The sequence below is a fragment of the Electrophorus electricus genome, chromosome 4 (assembly GCF_041902795.1).
Source record: "Electrophorus electricus isolate QZ-2024a chromosome 4, ASM4190279v1, whole genome shotgun sequence".
NCBI lineage: Eukaryota > Metazoa > Chordata > Actinopteri > Gymnotiformes > Gymnotidae > Electrophorus > Electrophorus electricus.
In genome coordinates, this window is record NC_137500.1 from 16022849 (window position 1) to 16049212 (window position 26364).

Here is a 26364-nt window from a genome sequence, read left to right on the forward strand (position 1 = left end):
GAGTTTAGCTGCTGTTTGGTCTCTGTTTCCAGTATGGTCATCTGTGTCTTTTAGACTGTACCTTTTCTGTTACTTAATTTTAACCGCAATGTTACAATACATCAAGTTCTCTTAGCCACTGACTTCAAAACAAGTAAATAATTCAGTCTGCTAAACTATATTTAATGTAAACGTAAATGTAAATGTATCTGATTATTTTAGAAAAGACACTTGACTTCATACTTGATTTCCACTGCATCCACTTGGTCTTCCACTTGCCTAAGAACATTGGAATTAGCACTGTCATCAGGTGACTGCTGGTTTGATCCCTGGAAATGCGAAGAGAGAGTCCAACAGAGCATCACTCTCTGGGTTGTTTTGATGTCCCCCCCCAATCCTCCAGCACAGTGCTAACCAATCTGATTGTCTGCTGGCCAGTGTAGGCGGAGCTGGAGGTTGGCTCTCTCCTCCAAGTTTGTTAAGCCATCCAGGGATGTTGCACTGGTGGCAGTTTGAAAAGATGCAGTGGCTGGCTACATGTGTATCAGAGGAAGCAGGTGCTAGCCTTCACCCACCTGGCTTGGATATATTGTGTGATAGGGGGAAAATTAGTAAACTAGTAGGTGGAATTGGAGATAGCTAACACCGGGAGAAAACTGAGGTGAATAAAAAAAAAGTTGGAATTTAGAGGAACCCAAACTACTGTGAACATTTCTCAACATTTCCAAATTATGGCAAATGTTGCTAGAAAGGAGAAAGGTTTAATACCCATGAATATACTTTTGTATCATAGCCATCTTCCATATAATCATCGAAAGATGCTCTATGGCAGGTTCTCAGTCTGGTCTTGGCAGGAGAAGCCTTGGACCTACCTCATGACAGCCACACAGGGGAAGTAATTGGCATTCATCTAAATGAAAGAAGTTAGCACTAGCAGAGACAAGGACCTTTTGTCACTCTGTTGTCCATGTGGTCCATGGCAACATATAAGTGTATGTGGAGGTGCTAAACAGCTACGTGGGCCTTTAGACAGCTACATGGGCCTTCAGACAGCTACGTGAGCTTTTAGTGAGATGTCCTTACTCAAAGGTAGCTCTTCCATTGGAGCATGCACTTTTCAAGCCGACTAATCCCATGTTACCCATATGTCTATGCTAAGTCTGTTTATGTCAGGTGTTATCAACTGGCAGCTGTTGTGTTTGTGAACTTTTCACAGAAAGAAGTTTCATTTTTATTTACCAGAATTATTACCAGACTTGGCTTACACTGCTGGTAAACACTGCAACACAACTGATGTGGCCCCACTGGGAGTCTGCTGATGGTCAGCAGACTTGCAAAGCCCAGGCGAGAAACAAAGCTCTCATACTGCAAACACCACTGGAGCAAGCAGGTCCTGCTAACCGTGCACAATCACACTCCCCGTCTTATGTGGAAAGCATTGAGCTCATGTATTTGGATAGGGTTGCTACGCTAAAGCCAGTCCCTGAAACACAGACACAACACAGACGCAATGTTTAGAAAGCTCTGATTTCCGGGCGAGCTGGTTGTACTGAAAATTGTTATTGACAGCATACCAGAGGACTTTGTAGAGCAGACCAGCTAGTGAAAAAGAAAACTGTTACAGGTGTATTCATTTGCAGTGCAGTGAAAATCGGATACATTTGTGTCGGCTTACTGGATATGAAATTCAGGCCCCTTTTCCTGTCATAAAGTCATGTCCTCCAAAATAGATAAAGTAAGCGCTTTGTTATGTTGAGTAACAGTGTAAGTGTAAGGCAATACTTGTTTTTGTTTGTCAAAAAAGTGCATGTAGGTAAATAATAGTCGCAGTAATGCTGGAATGCTGTATCGTTGCCTCTGTAACCCAGCTCTCTGGGATGCCAAACTGTAGCCTAAAAAGAGACATTTAATCAAGTGTGCTCATTTGCCCTGAAGACACTCAGTGCTTAGGTAAAGAATAGTTCTTTCTGGTCTGTTCCCAAGGACAGCGGAGAGCTCTCGAGCGGCTCTCTGTGCAGTGTCCATCCTCTTGGCACATTTACATTAAAATGACAGACGGGCCCACATGCCTTTTGTGTGCCTCTTCGTCTGTATTTGCGCATGTGAGAGAGGCCAACCGGGCCTGTCAGATGAGCATGTTGCCGTGGATACAGAGTGAAGGGGAAGTGCTGGGCTCGTCACTCGACCCCCGAGGCTTCGGCAGAGTGGAGGTGCTGTTGCAAGGAATGAAAGAACTCGTTTTTGCCCATGTGTTCCCATGTTTTCGTTCCCATGTGTTCGTTCCCATATGGACTCACCCAGTTGCTCATTAACAGTGTTTGGTCACTTAAGGGTTGTACCTTAGTAGAAATAAACTAAAGTGGTGAAAGTGTTTTAAAAAATGAGAAAGTCTATTTAAAAATAATAGAAAGAGCTTTTTTTTTTTCTTTAAAAAAAGAGAGAACATTAAAAGCTGTTCTGGATGCAATCACTTAAACCAGAGAGAACTCTTCCTGAATGGTACTCTGGGTTCTGTCTCAGGATTTGCCATTAGACAGGTAGTTAAAAGTGGCTGTTTTGGGTGTAGGTGTTAGTCACAGGTCTAAACCTCACTGATGGTACTGTCATCTTTGTAACTTTGGTTTTGTTAAGTTCATGTAGGTTTAGCAGCCCTGTACTTAATACTGGTCTATTGTATCTCTCTCTCTCTCTACATGTGTGCCTGCTAATAATTTGCCCATTGCATTCCAGAGGCTATGATATTTTCTTAGTAGCATACATGCACACATGTAGTTGTCCTTGTCTATTGTAAGAACTACTAGTGGTACTAATTCTACCACTACAATACTGACTGCATACAAAGTAAATACATGGGATTTATTTTGGGTCATAACAGCTAGTTGGTTATATGTCAGATATAACCCTTTTAATGATGGCATCAAACAACAGAAGTCATTTTGGCATGGAATCTCATGCACCTCTGTGCCAAACTGGACCAGTGTTTGTTTACACAGGCAAGTTAAGAAGCACACAAAACGTGGCGTGAGGCCTGTGTAATGGGACCAGATGAATGCAGGCCGGCTTTTAATTGAGTCTCACTACACTAGCAAAACTCTATTCAGATGTAAATCACACTAACCGTTTGCATATACCACTTTCAGTTAATGCAGGCATTATGTTGAGATAAATACATGGGCAGCTTGTCCTTTCATTAACCGTTATTTAAACACTTTAGAGATAAATTGAATAGAATAAAACAGGACTAGAACTACTACTTAAGTCAAAAGCATGAAGTCTCCCCTGCAGCCTGAGCAAACATGCACCGGCTGTCAGGATCTGATCTTGTAACTTTTCCAATATAAATTCCATATCACAACAATTCATGCTCACATGTTCACAGAAATTACAATGGCTTAGACATTTGGCCGTATAGCTATAAAGTGCATTTTAGTCTGTATCAGGGTATAGGACTCAGAAATGCCATGTTTCATCTGACAACCATGCCTCCTGGCACCTGGAGTCATCTAACAAAGCACCATGCTCGAGCCAACGCTGGCTACCCCAGGCAGGGTGTGCTGGTGTGGGGCTTCTTCCAGGCCTCATGGTCCTTCCCTCTGGCTTTGTACCCCAGAGGAGTAAGGAGCCTTGGCCACGTCGTGCTATGGTGATGAGCCAGGAAGGAAAGTGGCCCAATCGCCTGCAGAAGGGGAGCTCAAGAGGGATTTCGCTCACAGCCGCCATGCCCACGTAACGGAGTCGGCGCCACGGTCCAATGCATTGGCTTCCCTTTTACGGTCTCATATTTGTCAATCATAGTGTGACTCAGTCAAGATGATGTCGCCTCACTGACTCCCTAGATCATAAGAAGGAAAAGTTATTGGTGAGGGGGCAATTGACCTGATTGGTGGTAGCTGAGATGAAAGGTTACAAAGCTTAGCTGGGCCACTCCCAGTCCTTTAGGCTCATAGCTTTCTGACCATGTGTGTACCCCTTCACCCTCAACTATTTTGTGTTTGTGTGTGTGTGTGTGTGTGTGTGTGTGTGTGTGTGTGTGTGTGTGTGTGTCCTCCTGCAGTTTGTTTAGGACTTTATAGATCATGTAACGTAATGTACGACTGAACCAAAACCAAGTCTTTGCACTCTTATCAGAGTGTGTTAACAAAGGCATAAAATCATAGTGACATGGCATTCTTATTTTTAACATACTGTTGGGTTTACAATTATGTCTAACCAGTCCAGCAATTCAAAGGCATTTCCTGGGCATTCAAACCACTGAGCAATGCCAGCTTGTCTTTCACATAGCCTCACACTTTCATTACTGGTTTGCTCATTCAGTATAAACACAGCCTTCAGAAGGTGACTCACAGAGTTATTGCTGTTGTTGCTGCTGTTGTTGCTGTGTGTGTGTGTGTGTGTACTGAGTCTACCTCATGATACTTCTTTCTTGAAAGCTCCTTTATTGTGATTGGCAGAAGAACTTTTTTGGTCTGCCAAATAGTGCAAAATTAAGTCTTTTATCAGCTAACCTATTATGGTTCATATCTGTCTTGCAGCACCAGAGGTCAGGTCATGTGACCTGACATGTACAGTACTTAAATTAAGAGCAGTACATAAATTAAGTAGCAGTTTTGGGGAAGGGCATAATCCTTTCTTTCCCAGGTGTACATGCGCGCACACACAACACACACACACACACACACACCTTCACACAAGTCTTCCTTGATGCTTGAGGCCTACGTTTGGGGGTTTTCACCAAATTACACAAGTATAAATACATAGATGAGTGCAAATAGATGAGTGCAAAAGTGTGTGTGTGAGTGTGTTGGTGTGCGTGCACCAGTCTCTCTGTGTTGTTATTACTATACTATTATTTATTATAATAATGGTAGCATGAGCGTAGCATGGGAGTGTAGAATGGGACTAGGATAAGGCTTGGCTGTCTATACCACCTCTGGTGTGTGGTGCATGATGTATGGTGTATGGAGTGTGGGTGCCTCATTAATGGCTGATTTCAGGTGGCTCCATGAAGGCATGGAGGAATGTTCCGCTTTCTTGGACATCGTGAAGCATGAAGCAGAGTCATTAGTTCCTCACAAGGCATACACAAATCCTGCACACAACACACAAGCAAAATGCCAGGTGTTAGTGGAGTGATTTCTCAGTGGTCCCAAACAGCAGTTGTTTCTGTTTTTCCAACCCTGAAATGACTTTCTGTTAGTTTATTACACCTGCAGTTACAGGTGTCACTCCACCTACTGTTTGCCATTCTTGCTGTGGATGTGCATTCAGTGATGGTTCAAACAAGCCTCTTTTTGAGTGGGTTCTGCGTGAAAGCACTTTTATCCTTAGTCATTAGTGAGATAATGATATGCGAAGTTGAAGCCAGTCAGTTAGAACGATGCAATTTCCATCTGACCCACATTGGTGCCGCTAATCGACTTGTGATGCAAAAATCTAGCTCGAAATATGAGACGCTCCTTCCTTGCATAAATGAATTGGATCCTTTCACATAGCTGGACCTGGACACCAAATGTATTTTTTCATGCATGATGTTATTGCAAGTTTGTAATGTGCGGAATCTGCGACTCTACAGGTGGGCCATTGCTTAACATCATATAGAGTTTTAGATGGTTGAGTTAGCCCCTGCCATTCACTTTCATATGCTGACAAATACATTTTTCCCCTGCAGTCCACTTTGCATCAGGCCTTTGGTTCCATTGGGCCTAAATGCAGCAGTTGAGGCTTGTGATTTGCAGTTTTCATTTGAGTCAATGTCCTCCTTTTTTTCCCTTCAACAAAGGATTTAAGTTTCTCCTTCGAGAGCTAGAACACATACCCGTTGATCTAGCAACAGTAGAAAGGACTTATTATGTGGACCGAAATGAGAAAGTTGCTCCAACAGTGTCTGTTCTAGGTGACCTTCATGCAGCTGGGCCCTTTCAAGGTGGCGTATGACGATGGTGTGCAGGTATTTTTAGCGACACTGTTGCCACAATCCCTTTTTGTGATTAACGGTAAAAAGACCATGGTAGCGCACTATGACAGCGCTTTCCATGGTGAAGCCTAGACTTGGTGAACACCTGCTGTTCACCAGCATGTTCAGCAAGAACACCTGAGATGAAGAAAACTCTTGTGGTTTGTTAGTGGATGTGTTTCATGAGTAATCTCACAGCATACACTTTCGACAAGCAGCGCTTTTTATAAAAATGAAGCACAGAATGAAATTCAGCAATAGTGGTACTGGGGCCAAATGATTTCCAATGATTTCCAATGATTCCTCGTAGCATGCAGTTTAATTGTGTGACTATTAACCCTTGTAATGCCTTCATTTACTGCATACTCCCCTTGTCCTCAGAGTCAGAAATGACACACCTTCACCATGTCTCTGTGACCGCCTGAGTTCAGCAGGGCGTGGAGCAGGACGCACGGACCCCCTCGACGTTGAAAGACATTTAATGACTTAAAACATACAAGACAATGATGGCACTCATACAAAACATTAATGGTGAACATTATTACATTAACAACGTGAACATTAATAATGATGACAAAGGCTAAGCAACAGTAACTTTGATTATACAAATTATTAATGCTTACAACAACACCTACACCGACAGTGACCCACACCGAGGCACACACTAACTGGGGTTTAAATACACAGACAAACACATAACGATAAACCCCATGCAGGTGTGTGTCCTTATGGAGGGCATGGCCACAAATAGACATGGTTCCCCCTGCACACAGCGGGCTGTACCACGTGACTCGTGGGGGGGAGCGTTCCATGACAGTCTTTATTGTCATGGGACGCTCCACCCCCCATAAGTCACGTGGTATGGCCTGTCGTGTGCATGGGGGTTCACCCTTGTATGGGGTTAATCGTTAGTGTTTTGTCAGTCTATTTAAACCCCTGTCAGTGCATCCCTCACTGTTGGTCATTGTTTGTTTGTCAGTGTAATGTTAGTATCCATGTTAGTGTAGCCCATGTTATCGTTAGCGTTGTGTGTTTATGTTCGCTGTTACTGTTATGTGTGAGTGCCACTATTGTCTTACATGTTTAAATGTCATTAAATGCTGCACAAAGTTGAGGGAATCTGTGTGTTCTGTTCCGCTCCCTGCGGCACTCGGGCAACGTTACAGAATGACCAACCACCACAGGATGCCAGATCCCTCGGCTAGCGACGGACTTCCTTACAGGAGGTACGTAGGCACCCCCGCCGGGATCCCAGGATATTGGGGAGAGGACCATGACCGGTGTCTGTGTCCACTCTAGCTATCGAGCTTGAGTCAAGGAGGACCGATGTGCCCCACGACAACCGTAAAGAGCGCGGTTGGGTCGAGCCAGCGGGATCTGCAGAGGGGTCTGTCCAAAGCCTCGGTAGGCAAACCGCGTCTGGGGCACTCCTAGAGCGGCTGGGAGAAGGAGGACTATTCGGGGGAGGAGCACGGCCGGAACCGGGGCGAACGTGCAACCTGCATGTCTGTCGAGGCTGGGGACACATTTACAGTTCCTGTGGTGACAGCAGCTGCTGCAGCACAGTGCCTGAAGTGTTTTTGTGAAGGCGCGTCTGTTTGTGTATATGTGCGCCTTTTGTGTGTTTAGGCGAATTATGTTACAAGGAGCATACCAGACTGCCCTGAGGGAAGCAGGGATTCTGCCATCCTCCCTTCGGTCAAGAAGTCTCCTGGGCTTTTGTGCTCCTAGCCCGCCTAATGTTGGGTGGGCACCAGGCAAAGCCGTGCTTTATATGTCTACAGGGTGGCCTGGGGCTCGCAGTCCTGGAGAGGACGCGTTGGGAGCCGCGCCTCATGGGAGGAGGTTCTGTCACGGGACGCTTCCCCATATGTCACATGGTCTGGCCTGCTGTGTGCAAGCCATACAACGTTTGTAGCCACACAACCGTGTTTGTAGCCACATCCCCATGATGGCACGCACCTTGCCGCGCCCTGTGGCACTCGGGCAACGTTACATTTATGACATCTGATTTTTATCTAATTTTTTTCATTACATCAATTTAAGCAGAACAAACTACTGTCACACATGAAAAACTTAGTCATTATTATAACATTTTTTAAACTAAATTATTTAAGTAAAAGACAATACATTTAAGCAAAAGACAATATATTCATAACATTTATTGAATCAGAATCTGCTATAAGCCTAGCAGATGCATAAACAATTATCACATCAAATTTACTGAACCACTGAAAATTGAGAGCAAAAACATAAACATTCAGGTAAATGCAGCATATTATTTTTGGAGTATTCTGTACATGTAAAGCAGTATGTCAGTTTATGCACATGGGCATTGTACTTTTGTATTTTTGATTTTTGCAGCACACTGTGTTTGTTTTACTGTCCTTCCTTGGGGGACAGATTTGGCATCTTTCTTTCACCTGCCCTGGCTAAATCCTCAGGTGGATCAGGAGCAGATTCAGCCCCTTGAATACCTCTCACAATTGTTGCAAAGGCTACTGTGTGGGGGTTACTAGGGGTTACTAGTGCCTTTCCTAGCTGCTCCAGGAACACCCTCCTTTTGTTAAGATTACCAGGCATCCAGGTAGGGTTGAGCTCATTCCAGATACATTGTAAGCAGACACATCAATAATGTGGGCAGTCCTCTGCCTGCAACCGTATGTTCCATTCACCTTGTCCATGTTGTTTACACCTCCTTTGCTTTGCTAGTAGTCCAGTATAATAACTGACTTCCTGTTTTCACAATGGCTGGTCTTAGCATCCTTGTGCAGTGCACTCATGAGGACCACATTTTTGTTACTCTTTGGGTAATAAGAATCAAACATGGTAGTTGGGGGAAAGGTTGCTCTCTGCTTTGTTGTAAGGAGTGCAGCAGGGAGTTCAGACTTGTTCTATCTAATCTTGCCTACTATGGTTATCTTCTTCTTCAGTAGTGTGTGTGTGTGTGTGTGTGTATGTGTATGTGTATATATATATATATATATATATATATATATATATATATATATATATATATATATATATATATATATATATATATATATATATATATAAAGATAAAAAGGTTGTAAAAATATGTAGCGTTGAGCGGTAAGGAAAAATGAGTTGAGCGATAAGGAGGTGGACGCGAATCCAGAGTTGTAGTCACTAGAATAGTCCAGGGTCAAGAAGACAACATGGAGAGTCTGGGAATACATCGTAAACACAAACTCAAGGCAACGGAAAAGGGAAGCAGGTTATACCAAACAGGCTAGGAATCACACAGAGGCTAGAATAAACAAAGCCTAGAATTAATGCAAAGATAGGATTAACATACAGATAGAGAAACCTCAAAGCTTGGAAATGAACAAAGGCTAGGATTAACACAAACAGCAACTAGGCTTTAAGACAGACTAGGAATCACACACAGAGGCTTTGATTCACAGGCATGCAGGTTGATGGCATCCAAGTTCTTCCAGTCTTCTCCATACTTGCGGAAACCCTGCATATTTGTCATTTAAAGGATGATTTTTTCAGTGGCTGGAGTAATAGAGACAGAACGTTGACCTTGGCATTGAACATAGCTAATCTTTTTGGCTCTGGAGTCATCTTCATTATATTGTGTGCTGCCAGCCTGCCCTGATTGGCAAAGCGTGATGAGGAACATTTAAGTGTGTTCTTTGACAAAAATGTCTCTCTTATCTTGATGGTCTTCAGGGAGTTCTTCCTCATCTGAAGATGAATCATCATGATCAGGATTATATTTCTCATCATCTTCTTCAGATATCTCTTCTTCCTAGCTTCTATTATGATTTTGTTCCTCTTGTACATCTTCTGACCTCAGCAAGTCAAGGACCTGTTGGATATTGTATTGTATGTTTTCAGCAGAGAGAAAATGGGGTCCTGATATAAGTGGTGCCTTTTATAGAAATATGACAACCACCCCTATTACCCATGTCATGTGAGAAAACAATGCTCTCCCAACGAGTAACGCTTTTACTTTGTGAGCATTACAAGTTCAAAAGCACAAAAGGTATGTGTTTCTCATGGGGAAAAATATGTGTTCCCACAAGAAGCAGGGTCAGGTGTGAAGCTCGGGGATGGATAATACTGTAAATTGACAGGAAAGGTTTTTTTATTGAAGCATGTATAATTATCTTTGTTATTTTCTCTTTCTCTCCCTTCCTCCATTTTCTCTCTTTCTCTGTGTGTATGAAATGTTTTTGAAATAATATCAGTAGAATGTTTTATATTCATAGTGTTTTCATGCTGTTTAGTTGCTACAAATAATTTAATAATGCTTCAATTTACCTATAAATCATTTAATAACTACTGGGTCAAAAATTACCTGAAGACATTTGATCATTTCGGGAAAAGACATTTCATGCAGATAAAAAAGTAACAGATGAAAGTCAGAACACGAGGGTTAAATGAGCAGCAGTGTTTCCTTTGTGCTCTATGGATCTTCAATGTTAACTACACTGACATAAGGCGAGTCCCCACCTTCAGTTCAAGGCCAACTCAGCATGCTCTCAGTCCCTGATGTGTTTGAAGAGCTCTGTGTCATGTTCTCTCTCTCTCGCTCTCTCGCGCTTGCCCTCGCTCTCTCTCCCCCTGTCTGTCTGTCTGAGAGTCAAGGCTGTAGATCTTGTGAATTATGCAAAGTGAGAGATGTTTACCTGGCGCAGCTTTCTAAGCATCAGAGATGGTCACTCTAAGTCTGCTTTGCATGGTCATCCCACGGAGCGTTAGTCTGCACCCACCTCTGATAATCCATATTTGTTTTTTCATGTGCTTTTCTGAATGTTAGCTGCCCAAACACTCTATAAGGAAACAATAAATGCTGCAAAGAGTCATGCCTTAATGAAAGAAGAAGCATAAATTTCAACTCTGATAAACCTACTTTGCATCGTTCTCACTGTGGCATTAGCTTATGATTTCTCACTCCTTCTGGAGTTATAACCAAAGTATTAAAAAACCTCTGATCATGGAGTTTCACTGCTAGTCAAAGCATTTAAAACCAAATGAATGAAATGAAACCTGATGAATTCAGAGCTTTTATGTTACAAGGGCTACTGTGTTGCTTTTTTCTATCTTCTGTGCCGCTGAAGAGCCTGACAGCGGTCCTGCTTAATTTGTACTCTCAGTGTATGATCCATATGCCAGCATCAAGCGGGTTGACATCACAACAGCACCCTGTCTTCTGTCTTATCATGCTCACACACATACGTGTGCATGCCTTGTTGGGCCAGGCCAGTACACACTGCTCCTGGCTCGAAGCAATACAGTGTTACAGATTTCAGCTCTTTATTTCTCTGGTGACAGGATCAAATCAGCTTCAACAAAAGCAATGTGAATCCTCAGATCAGAGCCTTAAGCATTTCCTTTGCTAAAGAGTAAGCACATGAAACTTCACAGGTTACTAGCTGGCAGCCAGCATAAAGTCAAAGGCAAAGAAATTTATTGATGTAGTTCTTTGTACAATGACTGTTGTCAAAAAGCAGCATTACATATGTCCAAATCCCCAGTAAGCAAGCCAAGGCGAGGAAAGCAGTGGTGAGGAAAAACTCCCTGAGAGCATGAGGAAGAAATCTTGAGAGGAACCAAGAATCAAAACTGGGTCCCATCCTCCTCTGGTTGACACCGAACACCACAACAGCAACAATATAAACAATAAAGGACAAAATATATAATAAGAACAATTACTGAGGCAGAGTGCATAGAGTGTTCTTAAAATGTTACAGTAGTTATGTTTAACATAATTATAAAAACTGCAAACAGTAGCCTCATAGTTGTTTGGTGTAAACATATTATGGTGCTTGTACATTATTTAATTCAGTTCATAATTCCCTTTGGTCATTTATCAATGTGAAAAGCATCAGGTATTAAAACTGTAATGCTAATTAAACTTGTGCGAGATCCTGACAGCTAAAATTCTTTTACAGTGGCCTCGAGTATGGCCTAAAAATTATGGCAATTTTTCTAATATTCTTAAAATGATGTATACCACTATATTGCTAAAATTATCATCATGAAAGATCTATAGAACATGCAATTGTGCTTTGTGAAAAATCCTGTCTGCAAAAGAGCAAAGCAGGGGAAGCTTTGTGTTTAGAATTTTAGTCATCACACATAAAAGAGCTTTTATCTAATTATTGAGTTGATTTTTTAAATCTTTATTTAAAATTGACTAGATAATATTCAGGCTAAGCAAAGGAACAGCATATGATGCAATTGAAGACCCAACTACAGTTTGGGTTGACAACAATGGTCAACAGTGTATACTTTTTGTCATCTACTACACAATTATACCTCTCTCTCTCTCTCTCTCTCTCTCTCTCTCTCTCTCTCTCTCCCCCTCCCTCAGGTGTGTTGTGGATGTCCTGTATGTCTGAACACTAACTCTGAGTGTGAGCTTTGACCAAAAAGGGGAAGGATTTCCCTGTGACACACCCTGCCATGAACAGGAAGAGGAAATACGCACTCTGTGGAGGAGTGGTGATGGTGCTGCTGCTGGGTCACATGACCACTGCCTTAGAAGTGCCTCTGGACTGTAAGTGTGTTGTGACCATGTACATGTCACTTTTTAGTCTCTGAAGTGATTACTGTGGTGTAATTCACATTTATGACTTCAATAGCTGTAAATATACTTGTGGACTTGTTGACCGGTCACTGTCAAGATTATTGTGATTTTAGATAAAGTAATCTTAAAGTAGACTATGCATAATATCAATATGTTCAGATTTTCTTTGTTAGAGTATTCCTCATATGAGATAAAATCAGATGCACTTCACTCAGCAGTCTCTATAGTACAATTTGAAGAACTTACAGCCAAGATCTTATTACTATTTATTTCAGTGAAGACAGTGTCAAGTGTCTTTTATTTGAGTCATTGTTAACTGTTTGGAACTTCCCTGTTATGTATCCTGAGCCACTTGGTTTATTCAGCATCAGTACTGCTTAAGCTTAAGGACTTGAATACTGCTCACCTGCTCCAGCTCTCTCTCTCTCTCTCTCTCTCTCTCTCTCTCTCTCTCTCTCTCTCTCTCTCTCTCTCTCTCTCTCTCTCTCTCTCTCTGTCCACTAAAGAACTGCACTACTCACCAAACATGATTTAATGCCAGCTATAATATGATTCTTCTAAAATGTGTATCAGTAATACTGTCTTATGTCTATTAAATCCATTCCAAATGAAACAATAACATAACAACCTTAACCAAATAATAGAGATAAATAGAAATAATTTAATTAGATGACATTTGTTTGTATTATAAGGCTTGGTAAATATTTGTATTAAGACTACGATATGCACCTAGTTTACAACCTCATATACATTTCCTAAGCATGTTTACAGTTGCAGTACAGCTGTAAAATGGCTTGGCTGCTTTTTAGTGCTTTGTAGGAAACTGTAGTCTCTCCTTTTCTTGACACTAATGCCCATTGTCTTACTTTCCGCTCACCTATTTTCTGATTCGTTCGGACCTAAAGCTAAATTTCTGGAGGGATGTAAGTTAGGGCACATTCTGTGGGATGGTTGTTGTGTAATTCCTTCACTTGACTCGACTGCAGTGGTTGTGAATTTGCATGCTGCTGTAGTGCTTCACATGTTTCCTTCCACACTTTTTTGCATCATGAATAATTGCCTACTTGCTTATGAACAACAGGAAAACAAATGGAAAACTGCATTTCTTTCAGATTTTTTTTTATCATATGCTGTATGCACTTTGGCCGTTTGTCCTTCTTGTTTTCCTGTAGTCACGTGGGCATGAAGGAAGATGCATGCTGTGGTTCTTGCTGTTTTCTGCTGTATTATATTCTGCAAGTGTGCTACTTCTGTGTGGAATGTGCCACTGTGTAGATAGGTGTGTATGTCTACGATGACACTTAAATCTCCTTTTCAGTACCACAACCTCCCACCATAACCCACCAGTCCCCCAAGGATTACATCATTGACCCACGGGAAAACATTGTCATCCACTGTGAAGCGAAGGGGAAGCCACATCCGAGGTGGGTGTCACTTGGATTCACATGGCTTGTCACATGCCATCATACCACCTTTTTTGATCACTGTGCACACTGCTGGGAGCTGTCACTCAGCACCGACTACACCACTGTTTCTGAGCTGTGGATGTACAATTGGTCAGAGGTATGCGTGGGTTTCTTGAAACTCCACTGCTCTCACCACACAGCTTCTCGTGGACACGCAACGGCACTCATTTTGACATGGACAAAGACCCGAAAGTGACCATGAATCCAAACTCAGGCACGCTGGTTATCGACACCAGCGGCGAGAAAGCTGAAGTGTACGAGGGCGTGTACCAGTGCACAGCACGGAATCAGCATGGCACTGCTGTGTCCAACAACATCGTCATACGGCAGTCTAGTAAGCACCCCTTCTCTCTGACAGTCTCACAACACAACCAATAACCTGCATGAATAAGCACAATCTTAATCCTTAACTTATTAATGTCAGTGCTGGGTATGTAAATCAGAATTCCTCATGTGTGTGATAACAGAAACAGAAAAGTAAATGTGACCTGCCAGAAGCTTATATGGCTTCACTCAGTGTGTGTGTGTGTTTGTGTGTGTGAGAGAGAGAGAGAGAGAGAGAGAGAGAGAGAGAGAGAGCGAGCAAGCGAGAGAGCGAACAAGCCCCCTGGTTTGGATCTCTTCACATTTATGTTTCACAGAGTCCCCCTTGTGGTCGAAGGAGAGAAATGAGCCAATCACAGTACAGGTGGGTGTGTCTCTGGTTCTGCATTGCAGACCCCCAGCTGGACTCCCCCCACCCATCATCTTCTGGATGGACAACAGTGAGTCCTGAGATGACACTCGGCTCATGCTAATCTTGAAGTGCTTAGTCATAAGTCCTCTGAATGATTGCGTCTCTCTGTTACTTATTTATGACATCACTCTTTTTTAGATATAACCTGTGCATGAAGGACATAATAATAATAATTATTATATTATTATCATTATTATTATTATCAGTAGTTGTTAAAAGTTTCCCACATCATTCTCCATGTCTCCTCCCTTGGCCAGACTTCCAGAGGCTGCCCCAAAACAGCCGCGTGTCTCAGGCGCTGAACGGAGACCTGTACTTCTCCAACGTGCTGCCAGAGGACACCAGGAGTGACTACATCTGCTACGCTCGCTTCCCCCACACGCAAACCATCCAGCAGAAGCAGCCTATCACGGTGACCGTGCTGGATGGTGAGGCTTTCCACCCTCCTGTCGCCACCTCCCCTTCCCCTTTCCAGCAACCTGTCCAGTTTTATTCAGAGGAAATAAAGTTCCAAGAGGGAATCTATTTCGCTAATTCGCTAGTTTCTTAGCTGAGCATTTCTTCTGGATGATACGATAATATGATATTTGCACTCTGATCTGAAATAATGTCTGTCTCCTTAACTGGTGGGACTTAAATGGACTGGACCTTAGACTCTACACTGTGGGAGTGTGGGTAATGTGGTGTGGCGCGCTGTGGTCGTGAGCCCCACTGCCTCATGCCAAACTTAGCGGCGTCATTCCCACCAACTGTTATTAAATCCTGCTAGTTATGTGCTCCTGAAGCTTACTTGGTAGAGAAGGTAGTACAAGGTACTAGTAAAACGAAAGTCATGGGTTGGATTCCCAAGGGACCACACATACTGTAATACTGTATGTCTGCCAATTGCTATAAATGTCAATCCCTTTTAAGTCATTATTTAAGTATCTTTTTTTTTTTCTGTGATCAAGAGAGAGTGTTGTTGTGTTCTTGTAGCACTGCTTGTTTTTGACTTTTTTGTTGTATTCCAGTTGATACAATGAATGAGACAGTCTTGGCAGCTTATTTGAATGACACTGATATTTTGGGTGGTGAGTTTGAGTAGACCTTATCCAAGTGAACCCTACCTACCCCTGTAGTTCCACTTAACCAGTAATATAACATGCACCCTGTCTCTACCAGTTCTACCAGCAGCTCACACTTCACATCATCCAGCTGACATTTCATCCACTTAGCATTAATACCATGTCACCCCCTCTACTATCCACCTTTTAAATCAAATGTATAAAAACAGGATGAAAAAGAGGCTGATGCTGACATTACATATCTAGTTTGCACTGTGCATCTAAAAATGTTTAAAATATTTATACAAATTGAACAATAATTAATTGCTGAAGTCTGTGATGGCAGTAAGCAGTCCTTTTTCATCTGTCAGTGTTTTTTTAGTCAATGTTAATGTAACCATCTCTATTATACATGATGTACTGTATTTATGAAAAGTACAGATTTAACTAACCACTTAGCTTGTCTGTATCTTTACAAACAAGGAAGTGTACTTAATTTAACCACTGAAGCAAATGTTCATATAAGAAACGTGACATTATTCTTATAGATCTTTCCTATTTATCTTGATTTCTTTCTCTTAATCCTTCGATTCTCTTTTTAAATCCAATCTAAAAAGATGCAATGGAAGGATATTGCCATCCACTCAGAAGTCATTGCTAATGCTGTGAGAGGTTCACTTTGTACATATAAGGTGAAGGTCGTAATATAATTCAGTTTATCTCATTAATATCTTGCAGGTTCTGAAGAAAAGCTAAAGAAATGAAGCAATGTCTGTAACATTGCACTGAAGTTCAGCCATCTTATAGGGCCAGCACAGAGTCCTTCAGTTGTACACCAGTATCATAGCAGTGAATGTTTACATTATAGTGAAAGTTCTTTCTTCTTTTCTGTGTTGGTGTACCGACCCTAGTCACCACTTGACTGGTTGCTCATTCTGACCATGGCAAATCCCTGTTTGGCTTGCATCTAACTATGGCTACTCCTTGTTTCAGACCGGCTGGCCATGGAGCGCCCGCCCTCCTTTATGTACCCATCAGGAGCAAACAGCACCACCCAGGTACTACGGGGAGAAACTCTGGAGCTGGAGTGCATTGCCGATGGGCTGTGAGTATCTAGAAGCAGAGGCTGCTGAACCATGCTACTGGGAAACCCAAACTGTGAGACATTTACTCATTGCCTTGCTTATTTATTGAATCACTTCTTTGCTGTCTCAGTCCAACGCCAGAAATCTCCTGGGCCAAGGACAGTGGTGACCTGCCCAAAGAGCGCTTGTCCTTTTTGAACTTCCAGAAGACTCTGAGGATCAGCGAGGTGACTGAGGCGGATGGTGGAGATTATCGCTGCCTGGCCAGGAACCATCTGGACAGCACTAATCACACCATCACCGTGGTGGTCAAAGGTCTGGTCTCATTTGCACATTCTTAAATATCCAAATTACTTGACTTGGCAACACTAACTGTCTGTAAATAGAAAACAATCATTCAAATATAAATGTAGGCAGCAACTGAGTATCTTACTTGGGACTGTTCATACCATGTTTGGACTATTTAATTTTTTTATTTTAAGTATTTATTTAGTTCTTGTTTGGTGAAATGATCTCACTGCAGTGAAAGATAATTTGGCATCCTCCAAACATGTATTGCATCTGTAACGTTGGGATGCAAGGAAGGATGCTGGCGCAAACTGTTGTTCAAACAGCACTGATGTTTATTAACACAAAAAGAACAAAATGTAAACACAAAGAATGACACCAAGCTAGCAGTCAAAACACAATAGACGGTTAAACAAAACTGAGCAGAGTGAACACCAGAGGAGCGTGTAAAACACAGGGTCAAACATCACCAATGGATAATAATCAAACAGGACTCTAAATACACACTAACAAGGAGGATATCTAAATACAATGACACAAGACCATTTAACAAGGTTGGGGTGTGGTGATGGACACACACACATGCACACACCAACATGGGGAGCAGTCTAGGAAAAGGGGGCTGTGCCGCGACAGCATCTAGTTAATTTTGATTTGCAGACATTTCCTATACATATCTACACTAGCTTGTAATGATTATTTGCACTTCAAGAAAACTTATTGGTGATGGTATCCATGTTACATCAGACACTGATTTGGAATTAAATTAAAATAATATTACTGTGAACCAGCGCAGTGCTGAAAGTACTTTAAAATGGTAATGTAAACTATACATGGCAATGTACTGCAAAACGTAACACTGAAGACATTGGTTCAATTCCCAAACAGCGGCTCCCTTTTGGATCAGCACTCCGCAGAACCTCATCCTGGCACCTGAAGAGTCGGGCATGCTCACATGCCTGGCTGGGGGGAACCCCAAACCCACCATCACCTGGTCCATCAATGGCATCCCCATCGAGAGTAAGTGTCCCTTGAGCCGAGATCTCATCTCTACCCACACAGAAAGCACGGTGAGACAAAGGATGGAAGCCTAAATGAATGTGTTTATGTAACGTGTTTTCCCCCTGTAGACTCGCCCAATGATCCCAGTAGGAAAATAGAGGACAACAGGGTCATCCTCAGCAATGTGCAGACTGGATCCAGTGCTGTTTACCAGTGCAATGCTTCCAACGAGTTTGGCTACTTGCTGGCCAATGCCTTCGTCAGTGTGCTTGGTGAGCTATGGCTGTTTGTTCTTGTATCTTAGGTTGGAGCTGATTGATGAATGACAGATCAGAACTACTGATTTCAGTGGAAGCATCAGGCATTGTTTAAGGATAATTTCATTAAGGATTAAGAAGCTCCATTAGAGCTTTGCTTTATTATTCTTTCAGCCGAGCCTCCGAGGGTGCTGACACCTCCAAACCACATCTACCAAGTTATCAGCAACAGGCTGGCCATGTTGGATTGTGCCTCCTTTGGGTCACCAATACCCAAGATTACTTGGTATTTCAGCACCGACAGCATCTGTACTGAAGTCATTTTTTAACTGTGTGTCTCAAACAATCCAGAGTAGTGAATGCACATAGTGACTTTAGTGTGATAAAATATAACTAGGTCTTTCTCATGTTGTGACACTGACCTTTTTTCATTGGCCGGTTTTCTGTAGGTTCAAAGATGGCCAGACTGCTGTAAAGGATGGGGATACTTATCTGCTGCACGAGAATGGCACTTTACAGATAACTGCAGCACAGCCCTTACACAGTGGGAAATACACATGTGTGGCTACAAACAACCAGGGCAGCAAGGAAAATCAAGTCTACCTAGAAGTGAAAGGTAAGAATCGCATCTCTCTTGTGATGAATTTTATCCCACCATCCAAGCATGAGTCTTAATAGCCATGATGTCTCATGTCTCATGAACTCATTTGTATGGTGTTTTGAATTTTTATATGAGTCCGTTTGTGCCAGATGCTATAGCAGAAGGCAACGTGAATGTGTAAAAAACTTAAATTAATGAGTTTCTGTGAAAGAGAGACCAAGAATGTGAATGGGTGAGAACATAAGCAAAGTTTCTGGAAGTGTCATCGCAGGTTCTGCCTTGTTCTCAGAGCCCACGCGAATCCTCCGACAACCAGAATACAAGGTGGTGCAGAGGAGAGGGAAGGCTGTGTTTGAGTGTAAGGTGACGCATGATCCAACGCTGATCCTTGTCATGACCTGGCTCAAAGACAATGGAGAGCTGCCTGATGATGATCGGTAAGGTCAAGGATCACTTGCCGGACCCGTGGTCAGGGGGTGTTGGAATTACGGAGATCTTTATATCTATGGGTGGGTTTTGGTCTGTTAGTTCTGGTGATTTAACATAGACACTACTTGAGAACATTTGAATTGTCCTCTTCAGTGTTTTTTTTTATTGATTTACTAAACATGCAGAGATAGGATGGATGAATACACTATAAAGTTTAGATTCACAGCTCTGATCATGGTGTTTTGGGGTCTATAGGTTTGTGGTGGGCTCTGACAGTCTGACTATAAACAATGTGATGGAGCAGGATGAAGGCACCTACATGTGCATTATGAACACCACCTTGGATCAAGACTCGGCCAGTGCCATGCTGACAGTAGTTGGTATGCATTCCTCCTTCTCCTCTTTGAAGAAATCAAGATGGTTTCTGCAAGGTGGCTTCTGCAAGTTACCTTAGCACTTAGATATAGTAGTCAGTGCTCATGCCAGCTTTGTAATGTTAGCTATTAATGTTACACTGAGATGTAATTTCAGAATGGTAGATCAGGTTTTGAAACTGCTACATTAGGTTTAAAACTTGTTGTATCATCTGTTAGTCAAACCTCCATTTTGCTCAGGGCAGGTCAATTTTTCTATGCAGTTGGCTCTAATCATGTACAATAGTAGTGAACCAATTTGGCTGGAGTTTGCGATTGCTGATTGGTGAGTTCTTGTATTGGAGTGGAACACCTTATAATGCTAACAATGAACTTCTCCCCTCCTCTTGCGTTTTGCTGGCAGAAGCCACTCCAACTCCACCTGTTTTCTACGGTAAAGCATGTGACCTTAGCACCCTCAAACCCCCAAGCCTATTCTTGATATCTTTTTTTTAAGTTTATTAAGGCTTTACTACCTTTTTTACTACTGCTACGGTTTACTATAAGCTAAATGACAATATCATTGGTAAATTTAAGGACAGCCAGAATCCACTCATTTCAGTTTATTGTGCACTATTATTATTTTGGAAGTCACTGGTAAGTCATTTCTGAGACATTTGTGACACTACTTTTTTGGTATTCATTCATAAACTTGCACGCGAGTCATTTTCATTGTAATGCATGTAATGCACGCCATTGGATGGTTTTGTCATGTACCGTGGAATGATTGGTAGTCTGTATGGGGTCCCAGAGCGACCAGACCCACCGAGAGACCTGGAGCTGACTGACCAGAGGGAGAGGAGTGTGCAGCTGACCTGGACCCCTGGAGATGAACACAACAGTCGCATTCAGGGTGGGTGCAACAAACCACTGAAAGCCTTCAAAAAATAATTTGAGTGTTTCTCTCTATATTTTTTTTCCACCAAGCAGTAACAAGTGACACAAACACAAAACTCTTGATTAATGGTAATCTTTTCTCAGTTCCTGAGAATAATCAGGTTCTGATCATGTACATTTAGTTAAGATAATTTCAAAGGAAAATCAATGGGAAGCACTGTGTTTGCCTTGCTTGGGCACCTTTTGTTTTGCTGCCATAACAAGCAGTTGATTTCACCACTTTTTAAAAAGTGGTGAAACCAATAAATGGAATGAAACAAAAACTCCTGAGGTCTTTTCACAACGCTGGGTGTGTTGTTTTCACAGAGTTCCTGATCCAGTATGAGGATTCGCTCCACGAGCCAGGGACATGGAACAACCTGACAGTGGTGGCAGGCACGAGCACCACGGTGCTCCTGGACCTCTCCCCATACGTGTATTACTCCTTCAGGGTGCTTGCACTCAACAACGTAGGCCTGAGTGACCCCAGCCACCCGTCCAGCCAGTACCGCACCAACCCCGCTCGTGAGTGGCCCCAGAGCTTGCCTGTATAAACACTCCGTGCTGTGCATGTTTGTTACAGGAGATGGGGTTTTTAAAGCATCACATATCTGCATGTTTGAGGGCAAGTGTGCATTTGCTATAATAGGGGCAGAAAACTCATAGAAACATATTAGTGTTGTACAACATGGTAAAAAAAATATTGTAAGTAAAATGCTAGCATATCTAATGTATTGCAGTGTATTAAAAAGATGTCAGAGAAGCCTAATGCATTATGTGTAACTCTAATGTGCAAAGTTCCAGCGCTTGCAAAGTACCAGCGCCTTGGACTTGAGAATGAGCAGAATCCAAAACAGGGGAAGACATAGTGAAAATTATAAACTAACGAACTAGTGATAAACTAAACATACTGAAAATGTTATTTTTTTATATATATATATATATATATATATATAAATAAATGACTGGTTTAATAACAGAAACACCAGGAACAAACAAAAAGGATTAGAGGCCAATTCAGGGTGAGGATGAGCGCTGGATAAATAAACGGGACTAAATATTAAGGGGGAACCTACGGGATAACAATGAAGCATAAAACTCAGACAAACAGGGTAAAAAGCAAGGAAGGGGAGTACAAAGAACTGGGTTACTCAACCAGGTAAACAATGACCAAGACTAAATTACAGGTATCAGATACATGAGGACAACCAAACACTTGTATGAGTTAACTAAGGGGAAAGAAGCCTAAAAGGAGCAAAGCGACGAGGAAAGAGACTAGACCACGACATGTAATTACCGACCAGCAAAGAAACTTAGGAGAGTACACAGAGATAACGTACAGCGGACAGGAGAACAGAATCAAGTTAACGAACATGAACCGGGAAGGCAATACCAACAAAGAAGGCAACATAAACTAGAATACCAAGAGAACGCATGCAGGAACAAAACAAGAAAACACTAACAGGAAAATGACAATAGTAACTTAACTTGGAACACAGAGTACAAGTACAGTGTAACCATAAGCAAGGCAGAGTCAGAACAGCAAAGATACATAGAAATGAAATTAGAAATGACCAACAAACCTAAGATGCAGTGACACGATTTAAATATACAAAGCTAACAAGACTATAAACAAGGGGCAGGTGAAAGCAATGACGGGCGTTGAAAACTAACGAGGGGTGGAGAAAACGAAACTAAGGACTGGAACACATGGAAGAGATCATGAAGCCAGGGAAACGGGCGAAGCACCGGTCCGCAAACATGACAATTACATGCATGCCTTAATTTGCCAAAAGGCATAAAGAGCATTCAACAGAAATCTTGAGGTTTGGCAGGGTACTGAAAGGATATAATAAAAAAACAGTGATTTGTCAGAGGTATTGCAAAGACCTATACTGAGGTAACAGTTAAGAAACATGTAACCATAGGCCATGGTACTTGTTAAATTAACCTTAAATTAGTTCATTCTGCTTTTGGAGCTTTGTATTAAAGTTCATATTCGGGTCATAATGAGTACAAAATTAAATCCATGCAGTTAAGATTGTAAGATTGTGTTTAAATGAAAAAAAAAAAGTTCCAATAAAAAATTTAATTGCCCAAAAAGAAGCTAAGAAAATGTTTTAGAAGAGCAATGGTGTTTCTGAAGTTTTTCTGCTTTTGATGTGTTTTCTCAGAGCCTGATGAAAATCCATCAGATGTTGAGGTGGCTGGAACTGAGCCTAACAATATGGTGATCTCCTGGCGGGTAAGATGGTTCCAAGCACATTATATTAAAACACACTGAATTCATAAATGCATTATGCCATACAGCATTTGTTTCTTTGAATATTCAAAGTGTAAAATAAATAACAGGAGCTAACAGGGCTTCAGGCCAACGGCCCTGGGCTTCAGTATAAGGTGAGCTGGAGACGGTGGGACATGGGCGGAGACTGGACGTCCGTCACTGTGGCTAACATCTCCGAATACATAGTGTCAGGCACACCCACCTTCGTCCCATATGAGGTGACTGTGCAGGCCGAGAACAACTATGGGGCTGGCCCTGAACCAGAGGTGGTGCTGGGATACTCAGGAGAGGGCCGTGAGTCTGCCGCTGCGTTTCTGAATTATATGCTCAGGGCCCTGTTTTGAACACACGTCACTCAGTTTAGGTGCAATTTAAGATGACCAGTAAGTTTTCATACTCATATGTTCAGTGGCTGATTTTCTTATAAATGCCCTTTAACTGAACACTAGAAAGTTTTCAGCAAACTTAAGTTTCAGCTTTTTTTAAGGAACAACTTTGTATGTTCCATGTAACATTATAACATCTAAGAAACTTTAAAGAATATTTGATTCCTAATATGGGAGACAAAACAATGCTCTTTCTGGGTTTCACAGGGCCCATGACGCCACCGGAGAATGTGCAGGTACTGGTGCAGAACAGCACGCTGGCTGAGGTCCACTGGGAGTCCATTCAGCCCTCTGCAGTCAGAGGCAGATTGCAGGGATACAAGGTATGCTTGGGAATGCTGGGATACAATATATACTTGGGAATAAAAGGGAACAACCATTGCTTACCATCAAAAGCCAGAACCCCTGAATCAATGCTACTGCTGCTGGGTCACTGAGTACCTTTATCCCAAGTTACACCTGGGGAAAAGTACTTGTGCAAGGTGGTTGTGATACACAATTTTGTTTTGGGATTTAACACATGATTTGATACCCTTATTTGTTTCAATGTAGTTAATGAATAATTCACAGCAGTTACTGAATAAAATGCCTTAGAAATAATAACTAAATTCATTAAGTAATAAGTAATTAATCTATAGATTGAGAGGCTGAATGCTTACCCCTGGTCATCTCATTGCCCCTCTACTTTATCTTTTTTTTTTCAGTTCTGCCTCCATCTCGCTAGAATTGCTCCACTTTTTTGTTTGAACAATTTACCAGTAATGAAGTGTTAATGTTAAAAATATCCAACTTGTAGCATAATGTGTTAGATAAGTGACAAAATATGTTAAATGTTTTAGAACTGCTGGCGGATGTAGCATAGTCAGAGAACCACTCATTTATTTTAGGGGTTAATCAAGATGAGCTTTGCACATAGAGTAGATTACCGTATGGAGTGATTGGTGTGTGGTAGGTGAAGTACTGGAAGGAGAGAAGCCTGCTGAGGGAGGACACCCATCCAGAAGAGCCTCGGATACGCATTTTCAGTGGGAACGAGACAAAGGGTCACCTCCCTGATCTGCACCCCTACAGCCAATATGCCATCAGTGTCCTTGTCTTCAACAGCAAGGGTGATGGGCCACCCAGCGCGGACCAGCATTTTGAGACGCCTGAGGGAGGTAGGGTTAGGTAGCATTTGCTAATTCAAAAGCTAAGGTTCGCTCAGTCAAAAGCGAAGGTTTGCTAACTCCAATTCTTTAACAGCACCTATAACTTTGAAGCAACCTTTTCTTGGTATGTCCGTTCTGAACAATAGGGTATTCTAATTTATTCCTCTGTGATTGTTTTCCTTCCTTTATTTTGTTCTTGAAAGTGCCTGGACCTCCTGCCTTCTTCAGAATTAGGGATTCATATCTGGACTCACTGACGGTTGAGTGGGGTCCTCCTGTGGACGACAATGGTCACCTCATTGGCTATGTGCTTAGATACCAGCCCGGTAAGTCAGAAATGGAGAACAGCCACTCTGCAATTAATTTTCTGCTTAAAACAATGCTATTGAGGAACTCACCAACTGGATAAAGTATTAACTTTAATTTTCATACTTTAGGTTTTTTTATTATTTGAATGGCTGCTGTGGACCCTTTTGCGCACAAACGTTCAATTATTTACACTGTTGGTCTCTTTCCGCTTCTCCTTCATGCTCTTTTGTCCCCCTTTCCTTCCTTAGTTAATAACACAGAGGAGGTTAAAGAGATGACTTTCTTGGCCAATGAGACCAGCATTACTCTCGAAAATCTCAAGTACAGCACACACTACAAGTTCTTCCTTAACGGCATGACAATCAAGGGCTCAGGGCCCGCCATCACGAAGGCCATCACAATCATGGATGAAGGTGAGCCTCGGCTGGGATGCAGTGCTCTCCTGAATGACTTACACTTTCAAGGCAACTATTGTGGATTGGAAAGGAACTGTTTAGGCTTGAGACATATTGAATGCATGTTTAGTCTTAATGCACATTGATGCATTATGAGAGGTTTTTTTAACATCCACCAACTTTAGAGCTCAAAACCCTGAAGCTAACTGGCCAGGTCTTGGTACATGGAGTTTACAAAGCCATGGCATAATATAGTGCTTGAAACAGCAACAATGTCACCAAACAACACTCACTGAATAGACTGCTGTTTCTTAGGTTTTGGACTCAGCCTTCTAACAAGGATGCTTTTTAAATATCTGAATGAAACCATTTCAGTAAACAACAACTGGTAAACAAAAACAGATGTTATTATGAAGCATCTCAGTTTGGAAGATTCCTTACCAAACCATGTACTTTGTGTTTTGTTGTAGTCTCCTTTTTTGGGTTAGAGTAGGTAATGCCAGAAAAAACATACCCCCACCCACCCACGACTGTACCTGCAGCTTTTCTTTTTTAGAATGTGCAGTATTATACAGCATCTGCCAGTCCATATGTACACTACAGGACTGCACTGTAGCATGCTTCAGTTTCGAGTTACATTGGCTCATGGCCTTACCTCCCTCCAGCCTTCAGGCCCACTTAGCTCGATTAGATCTCCTTCCGTGTCATCGGGGTTAGTTGGCGCCTCTTTCTCATGTGGTCCGTAACCCGCTGCTCACAGCTGCTCTGTGTGTCTTTCTCCCTCCCCGTCGGCCTTATGAAGCACTGATACGGCAGCCCGCAGTAGAGGCGGGTAAAGGTAATTCCTGACCCGGGCATGCATGTTGCCCGGGTGCCCCATCCTTGGCCCCACGGCCCCCAGTGGACATAGCTTCATGTGCATGAACCACCCCAGTCCAGACACTTGCCACAGATCTGCTCCATACTTGACATGCAGGAGTATCGCTGTCAAGGCCAAACTTCCATCCCTCTACTTTCACTTTATGGTCCTGCTCTAAACCTCTTTGGATGAGCAGGTGTAGGTTCCAGATGTGTGACGTAGATTTGTTTCCCGGCCTGACAGCTTCATAAAAATTAAGATGTGGGTGCTTCAGTACATCCCTCTGCTTC

General features: G+C 42.3%; 1 protein-coding gene across 13 annotated transcripts in view; it reads left to right on the forward strand.

Annotated features, from left to right (window-relative positions):
• nrcama (neuronal cell adhesion molecule a) overlaps positions 1-26364 on the forward strand; it is a 51457-nt gene that overhangs the window by 16298 nt on the left and 8795 nt on the right. For 5 of the 13 annotated variants that reach the window (XM_035521679.2, XM_081712638.1, XM_081712636.1 and 2 more), the window contains exons 3-26: positions 12282-12467; positions 13403-13420; positions 13816-13921; positions 14104-14297; positions 14605-14727; positions 14957-15127; positions 16736-16847; positions 16958-17142; positions 18004-18135; positions 18246-18389; positions 18549-18660; positions 18824-18990; positions 19265-19412; positions 19660-19784; positions 20182-20211; positions 20569-20670; positions 21021-21218; positions 22868-22938; positions 23046-23271; positions 23571-23686; positions 24316-24520; positions 24715-24837; positions 25069-25233; positions 26018-26053. In XM_035521679.2, the coding sequence (XP_035377572.1) occupies positions 12374-12467; positions 13403-13420; positions 13816-13921; positions 14104-14297; positions 14605-14727; positions 14957-15127; positions 16736-16847; positions 16958-17142; positions 18004-18135; positions 18246-18389; positions 18549-18660; positions 18824-18990; positions 19265-19412; positions 19660-19784; positions 20182-20211; positions 20569-20670; positions 21021-21218; positions 22868-22938; positions 23046-23271; positions 23571-23686; positions 24316-24520; positions 24715-24837; positions 25069-25233; positions 26018-26053 (3103 nt within the window). In that variant the 5' untranslated portion in view covers positions 12282-12373. The remainder of the gene's footprint in view (positions 1-12281; positions 12468-13402; positions 13421-13815; positions 13922-14103; positions 14298-14604; positions 14728-14956; positions 15128-16735; positions 16848-16957; positions 17143-18003; positions 18136-18245; positions 18390-18548; positions 18661-18823; positions 18991-19264; positions 19413-19659; positions 19785-20181; positions 20212-20568; positions 20671-21020; positions 21219-22867; positions 22939-23045; positions 23272-23570; positions 23687-24315; positions 24521-24714; positions 24838-25068; positions 25234-26017; positions 26054-26364) is intronic. The other 8 variants (XM_081712635.1, XM_081712637.1, XM_035521683.2 and 5 more) reach the window with 6 other exon arrangements.